We start from the raw sequence: 8,282 nt of genomic DNA on the forward strand, positions 1-8,282 counted from the left end.
CTGTCTGTTGATGGTAGCTTTGGAAACTTTTTCTGCTGAAAATCAGTTATAGCAGGGGTGGAATTTGTTGTTAAGTTCCAAAAAAACTGTGCTAGAATAACTTTTCCATTTTAAATAAGGGACAGTTTTTGCCAGGAACTGCAATTTGGTTACAATTCCTACTTGGTGGTGTTTGCTTTAACTGCTTATTTTCCCCCCATTTATATAATATTTTAATTCTGGATCTTGTAAAGCAAGTTATTGGGTTTGTACACGGTAACTACAGATCTGTAGTGTAGGATTTTGACTGATTTTGCTTCTTTGTGCTGAAAAGCATTAAATATACTCAGGAAACGGTAGTAGTATAATTTAGGTGCATCCCTTCATGAAACCTTTTCCACATAACCTCAGCAGAACATCTGGTATTTAATAGGGCCATATCACAGCTGGTAATTAATATGCTTTCTATACATTTTGAAATGCATTTTGTGCTGTTTCTGTATTAACTATTAAATTTTCTTTAATAACTTCCAATACTGTTTTTACAATAGCTGCTACTAAATTACTTGATTCTTCATTAAATATATGCATTTGTTATCTCTGAGGTGTTCTAAGAGTTATTAATATGGCTTTAAGAAAAAAACCAAGTTGTTTTGCATGCACAGCTGAACAATTATAAGGCTGTGATTATCCTAGGTTGACTTGTACCATGAAATTTAATTAAATTTTAGATTTTTTTCCCCAGATTATTACAATATGTAATAAAAATATGTGTTTATATATATATGGGGGTTTTTCCCTTAAGACTGGCTGGTTTTATTTTGTCTGTGTACCCAGTGTTTCTTCAGTAAAACTTAGAATTTTTTCTGTGGGAATCAGTCTGAACAATTGCTGTTGGAGTGTTAGACCCAGGCCAAACGCTGTAAATAAATTACATTCCGATTTACTTCTAGGCACACAGTCAGAAGGTGGTGGACAAGAGTGTGTGTTACAGAAGGTTGTATCAGTTTATCTGGTGGAACATCCACTGGCTGTGATTCTGTGCAAGGGCAGAAATCTGAATAAGGCAGATGAAGTAATGGAGCCCATTTCCCTTTCACATCTGACCGTGGGGTCACGTCGGCAGTGATGTCCATCTCCTCTAATTTCAGCTGGGCTTCTGTTTGTTGTGTTGATTAGCATAGATGGGTACAGGAACCTCTTTTTCAGCTTAAAGCAGGAGAGAGGTGTTATTACCTTTGTCTGGGCTTTTCCTGTGGATGTTAATTACAACTTTGTCTGTGTTATAGACTTTACTTTTTAAAGAAGAGATTGATTCTGTTAAGTTGCACATGTTGAGACCACAGGAACTGTCCCTGGCAGTGTTTTGCAATGCAGATTGTGAATTCTTCAAGTTTCTTGGGGTCTGATTTTCCCTGGCTCTTACTTAGGGACAATTTTTATAGTCAGGCACACAAACAGGTGAGGAGCATTTTCTTTGTGAGGCTAAAGGACATGCAGGGAGTCTCAAATCTGTTGATATCCAAACAAGTGGGCGTCTCGAGCCCCTCTAGTGCCTGCACACACTCTGATGTTTCTGCCATCAGCTGCTGTGAATTTACCTCTGCTGATAAAGATATCATAACCACAAAACCATGCAATGGCTGAAATGGGAAGGGAGTTGTGGAAATGATCCATTCCAGTCTCAAAGCAGCACCAGCTGGAGGAGGTTGCTTTCTGCCATGTCAAGTCAGGATTTGGTTGTTTCTAAGGACAGAGACTCCACAACCCCCCTGAATGAGTGACCTCTTCCAGTGTTTAACCCTCTGCACAGTAAAAACAAACAACAAGAAAAGGGTAACAAGCCCCAAAACCTTCAGCATGGGGAAAGCCAGACTGAGTTGGTAAATCAGACAGTTCAGTGTAGAGTTTTAAATGTTTGGGTTTGTTTATAAACACAGCCTTTTATATTCCTTAGATTGAGCAAAGGCTGAGAGAGTGACTGTTGAAGCACTGAAGTGCTGAAAGTGCTTAGGTCTGTGGCTGGATAAAAATTCCTGGGATTACACTATTGTCCAAACTATACTGTTAGTGAATGTTCTAAAATTAGCTTCACTTGCTCATTGCATCTGTACATTGGCCAGTTGTGACCATTTTTTTCCTTAAGAGGAAATCTGTGGTAGAGCCAATGCCCAGTTTTGTTAACCACTAAAGCCTGCTGAGAATGCCCAAGGTCCTTGCTTGGTGTCAGCCATGCAGTTTGTGTAGGAGATGTGTTCCTCTCTATAAATGTGGCAGAGAGAAAATGCAGACTCTGTTTTCTGCTCTTAGAAAGAGGTTTGCTCTGTTTTACCTTATTAAACAGTATTTCAGCTCCATGCAACAACATTGTTTAAGCTTCAGCCCATTATGGCAGAACAGAGTATGTTAATCCTGTAAGCTTGCTAATGAAAATAAAACTAACTAACTAACTAAAGTTACCTGTAAACTTACATCTGTAAGCATATAATATATATAGACACTATTACTCTAATAAGCAAAGCAGAAACAAAGTGTACAGATTGAATATTGCTACCCTAAATGTGTGGATGGAATTTTAGGACTAAGAGTACCCTGGGAATTTTGTCTGGGAATTGTTTTGAACATGCTGGCCTTGCAACGTGGCTTGAGGGACAGTCAGTGTAACGTGGAAAAGTCACTGATCCAACACATGGAAATGATGTCCTCCCTGTCTCTCACAGCTGAGGCAGGTTGGCTGTTTGTCATGGGGAAATGCACAACAGCCTATAAATATTTATGTGTTTGGGTCAGAATGTAAGTGAACTTGAAATGTTCCAAATTCCTTTGCAAAATTCTAGAGCACAACTTCACTCCACTGTTCTGTTTAGGTGGCACAAGTCATGTTACACACATTAGTCTAAATGTGAAATGTCTGTCAGAGAACACTGTTCTCTGGCAAATTTTCTGCTGTGTATTTTCCCCTGTCAGTAGAAGTTTACATATTAATAACTTAAGGCTAATTAAACATCTAGAGAGAGCTAAGTGTAGAAAAAATGTAGATAAATATCAGCTTTCTCAGTTACTATAATTTCTCTGATACTTTAAGTCTGCATATGCAACCTTGTAATTCTTTTGACGACATAGAGTAAGAATTGCTAATTTAATATTTAATGGATAATTCTGTCAGGCTGGCATTGTGTCAGGATGCTGCCACTACTTTGAGCTTTGATGCAGCTGTGCTAGTTGGTATCTGGAAGAGGCAGGTCAAAGCCTTCTCCTCCTGCTTGTTCTGCTATGAAGCTCCCTTTGCATCGTCAGTTTTTTTTGCTTTTTGGACCTTTCTCCTATCAGGGAGCTAAGTCAGCTGCCTCTTCCTAGAATTAGTTTCCTGCTGGTTAGGCTGTATTAGTACCTGATGCTGGAACCAGACATGAGCCAGTGTAGAGGTAATAGTGAGGAGCGATGTGTGGGAATGAGACTAGGAGGTCTCTTGGCTGCCCTGTCTGCTAACAGCAAGTTGTGTGGTAGAAGTCTTTCTGTTTAATATACAGAGGAGTTGCACTTCACCACCAAATTTAACTCCTGCTCCTAATTTGGAGGTGATACACATGGTGGTATCAATGTGGAAAAGTTGGTCAGAGACTAAGACGTGAAACAGCAGAGAAGTAGAGCTGTCCCCAGCCTGGAGCTCTGCAAAGCACAAATTCAGGCTTATGTAAGCAGGTTCAATTTAGTTCGGGAGTGTTTTACTGGTAACACATTTCAGATGAGCTGTGGAGCACTGACAGTTATGCAGTACAAGTTAAGAAGAAGAAATGTGCTTCATTTCCATCTCTCTTGCACACAGGCACACACACATACACAAACTTTTTTCCTTCAAAACATGTTCCCATTCTCTGTCTCTTTGGCTTGGAAGTGCCTTGTCTTTTGCAAGTGTAGTGGCTATCGAAGTGATGTTTGCTGTTCAGCTACATTTTCTGATCAGTGTCCTCTTAGTGTGTTTAATTGCCTAATCAGCCCTAGATCTAATCCTGCCATGTACACAAGTGTTAGTCTAGACTGTACTTGTTTGAGTCTATTTATGGTAAGAAACAAAGGGAACTTGTGCAATGCAAGAGTGATTAACTTGTGCCTAAAAGAGACACTGATAATACATTGATACTGGAATGAAGGGTTGCATTAATTAATGTAATAGTATTCAATGAATTAACAACCTGAGCACTGCCTACTAAATATTACTATAACATAGTAAACTTTGCACCTTCCTTACCAGGTTCCCTTATCCAGGTCCCCTCAGTTGAGAGGGGAAAGCTTAGTAAAGTTCGCCTAGGCTCGTTGTCTTTGAAGAAAGAAGGAGAAAGACAATGCTTCTTGTTTACAAAACACTTTTTAATTTGTACAAGAAGCTCAGGAGGAAAACTCCATCTTCTTAAGGTATGGACTTTTATATTATGATTGAATTTGCAAAATGAAAACACGTCTTTGGTGGACTTTCAACACTTTACTGTTTTATGGCTTTAACATGAGCTTTGTGTTAGTGGTTATAAACAAAAGTGGAGTGGTGCACAGTATTTAACTGCTTTGTCTTTTCATTGCAAATAACAGAATTCAGCCAATTTTCATTTTTTAGACCCAGTTACTTCTAGTAAACTGGGGATTAGAAACAAGGCATTGATGTATCTATTTGCTTGAAATAGTGAATAAATTCAGTGTATGTAGCACTGAATTTAAGTCAGTTTTCAGTGCATAAATCAGCCAGTACAACCCTGCAGAATTGCCAAAGAACATTTTCCAGAGCTCTAATAAAATTAATTTTCAAAGTCAATTCTGTTTTCCTGAACAGCATGTTCTCTTAAACTAAAATGTCATCTAAGAACAATCTTGTTATATTTGTTGAGAATCAGGCGTTCGTAGTGCTGGCTTGTGGATAAAGAGATGTTGGTAGTTCACAGAGTGGATTATGTTGAATAGAATTTTAGTTTGACATACCAAGAGCTTATTAAGGTTCATATGCTTTCTCACTTTGCACCTCTTAAATAGTTCAAGTACTTCTGCAAAATAAATAGAGAATTTAAAAAATCTTGTACGTATTTCACTTAAATTCAGAAGATGATATTCTTGTTAACTTTTTGGGAACTTGTGAACAAGTCTGTGTGTGACATAAATTAGAGTGTGGTAAAAGTGAAAGAAGTTTTGTACATTGTACTATTCATCTGTTGGATTAAGAAAAATTATATTTAATCTGTCTGGGTTTAGTTCTTTAAGGAAAAAATGTTTATCATGGAATTGATGTATCTTTGTTAGAGCTCTGAGTAATGTAAATGTTAGAGTAAGGTGTGTCAGCGTTTAAAAAACCTTGTGACAAATGGGAATAAATAACATTTGTGTGAATTGCGCTCTGTTTCCACAGACAGGAGGTGTTCTGTCTCTAATAGAGTGCACACTGGTCGAGGAGACAGAAGCGAGTGATGATGATTGTAAGTTAAATTCAGCTGTCAGTAGTAAGTACAGTTTCTAGTTTCCTAAAATTAGTACCCTTTTTTTTTTTTTTAATAAGAGCAAATAGATATGTTTTTAAGAAACGAGTAGAATACAGTGTAAAACTGATTTGGTGGAATGGGGGATTGTTACACTGTATTTTTTCCTGCTGTTGACATCCTTTATTGGATTTTCAAGAGGGCTGGCTGGAGAAATGTGACAAATTCTTTGCTGACTTTTCTATACAAGTTTGAGCAGAGCATCTTGTAAAATGAAATTTAAAAAAAACCAGCCAAAAAAAAACCCCCAAGCCCCCCAAAAAACCCACTTAAAAGCAGCAGATAATCAGCTTTCTGAAATACACGGGGGTTGAGTGAGTCGGTTTTGTCTTGGGCTCCCCACAAATTTGGACTGTGAGCTTCTTCAAATGGAATAACAAAACATGGTCTCAAGCTGATTTTTTTGTTAACCCTTTTGTCTTCCATCCTGCACTTTGTCAAGTTTTACACTTGATTTGTAAAAGTAGTTTCATTAATTTGAGTGATACTTCTGGTATGGTGATGGTATGTTAGCATGCAAGTGTTCGAAGAAACTTTAAAAGCAAATCCCAGTATTTTTGTACTTGGCATATGTGAACAGCAAAACGACTTGTTGGATACCTAATTGGATTTGCTCTTTATACAGAAGATGTTTTAAAGCAATTTTCATTTTAAATGAAACCACTGTTTTCTTTGTCTTACACTCTGAAGTTTCACGTTGTGACTTTTTCTCTCCCGCTCTGGCTGTAAAGCAAAAGGTTCTGGGCAGGTGTTTGGACACCTGGATTTCAAGCTCGTAGTGGAGCCTACAGATGCTCCTCCTTTCACGGTTGTCCTTTTAGCTCCGTCACGGCAGGAGAAAGCTGCATGGACAAGTGACATCAGTCAGGTACCTCGGTGCTTTCCTCACCTGGTTTGTGTTGAGGTCTTCGTTCACTCTGTTCTTCTGAAAACCAGCCTGAGACAGGGGTGCTGAATGTCTTTGCTTTGCTGTGTTCTGCATGAGAAGCCCTTAGTGCTGCCTGTTTTCCCCAAAATTCTGTCATTGCATTTGAGTCACCAGGGAAGTGTGTTTCTCAATAACAGAGTATAAATTTCAAAATTGTCCATGGACAAACATGAAGCTAATGGTAATAATTTCTATGTCTAAGGATAGCTCATCCAGATACATATTTTGGTTTAAGAAGGAGGATAGTACTGTTTTTCTCATGATTTGCATACAGTTCAAAAATCACCTGAAAGTCCTAGTGAGAAACTGATACCATATCTTATTAATAATGAAGAAAGAAAATGAGATAAACTTTTTTTTCCACCAAAAAGTACTAGCAAACCATTATAAATAATTGCTGAGTGGTCTGACAGTGAGCAGGAGCTGTCTGTGTTGTGAATGAAGGAAAAGGGTATTTAAAATTTTTAAAATGTCAGGGATACGTTGTTGTTTTGTTTTTTTTAAATAGCTTTTAGTTAAAAACATAATAGACAAACCTCATAATAATGTATTTGTGGAAAGAAGTTGAATGCATTCAAAAAAATCTGAACTTCCAGCTCACCAGAGCTAAATCAAGGCTATTTGTGTTTTGTTTATGTACACAAAAAATAACATATTTCTCTTATAGTTCTGAATTCAGGTCCTATCCTCTATTAATTTAGAGAGAAATAGCTGATTAGAGAAATAGCATCATGGAATGTCATGCATTTCCAAAGTTGCTATCATTGCCGGCAACATCTCCAGATGAATCATCATCATAATGAGTAGAAATTGCTTAAAAAGAAGTATTTTGCGTTACTTTGTGCTGGATTAACATTTTTGAAAGAACAAAAATAGGAAATTAAAAATCTCAAAAAACAGCATGAGCTGCAACTTGCTGTCCTACAGACAGACCTGGTTGAAGAATTTTTTTACAAAACCAATTTTCAGTGAATTATGTTGTTCCACTGACATGTAAAATTACTGGAGTTATTTGCTGGTGTGGAAAGACTGTTTAAGAACACGAGTAAGTCCATTCTTAGCCTAAATTATAATATGTTAAAAAGTCATCTGGTACCATGATTGGTGCTAAGGGCTTCTTTGAAACATTTCAAGTTCAAATAGGGAAAATACATGTATTTCTATTAGATGTGTTTGTCACTGCTTATAAGTAATGATTTGAGAAAATCATTCTGTGAATTATTGCAGCTGCACTTTCCAAATAATCTTAAAAACCTGAACTGAAAACCATATACAGCTACGTAGATGATACTTTAAATTTGTAGCTATAGATGTAATCTAAACCTGAAGAGGCCTCTGATTATCAGGTTTGAGCAATCCAATATCAATCACTGCTCTGCTATGAAATGTTTCAAAGCCTGAATCCTATATGTATTCTTGGAGTCAAGATAAATGTATGTGATAATTTTTGAAACTCCTTTTTACTGATGTAAGGAGATTGTATTTATATATATACACACACACACACACATATATATATGTATGTATGTATGTATGATACTTAATGAATAGAAGTAGAAAGTATTATAAAGACAAGAGCCCTGTAGGGTTTAGTAGCAGGTTCTTGTTGCAGACCATATAAATCTGATGCTCTGTGAGATTTGTTGAGTTCCAGGGGCAAGGCTTGTAGTGCTGAGTTTTCTCAGAACTCCAGGATCACTGAGGCTGGAAAATCCCTCCCAGCCCATCGAGTCCCAGCTGTGCCTGATCCCCACCCTGTCCCCAGCCTGGAGCACCGAGTGCCACCTCCAGCCCTCCCTTGGACACCTCCAGGGATGGGCACTCCAAACCTCCCTGGGCAGCCCCCGCCAAGGCGCGAC

At 37.8% G+C, this 8,282-nt stretch overlaps 1 protein-coding gene across 1 annotated transcript in view; it reads left to right on the top strand.

Moving 5' to 3' along the window:
• Positions 1–8,282, top strand: part of RASGRF2 (Ras protein specific guanine nucleotide releasing factor 2) — a 48,689-nt gene that overhangs the window by 36,102 nt on the left and 4,305 nt on the right. The window contains exons 10-12 of the mRNA XM_017739006.1: positions 4,232–4,392; positions 5,369–5,435; positions 6,227–6,363. Coding sequence (XP_017594495.1) covers positions 4,232–4,392; positions 5,369–5,435; positions 6,227–6,363 — 365 coding nt within the window. The remainder of the gene's footprint in view (positions 1–4,231; positions 4,393–5,368; positions 5,436–6,226; positions 6,364–8,282) is intronic.

The sequence above is a fragment of the Corvus brachyrhynchos genome, unplaced genomic scaffold (genome assembly GCF_000691975.1).
Source record: "Corvus brachyrhynchos isolate BGI_N302 unplaced genomic scaffold, ASM69197v1 scaffold1097, whole genome shotgun sequence".
NCBI classification, from domain to species: Eukaryota; Metazoa; Chordata; class Aves; order Passeriformes; family Corvidae; genus Corvus; species Corvus brachyrhynchos.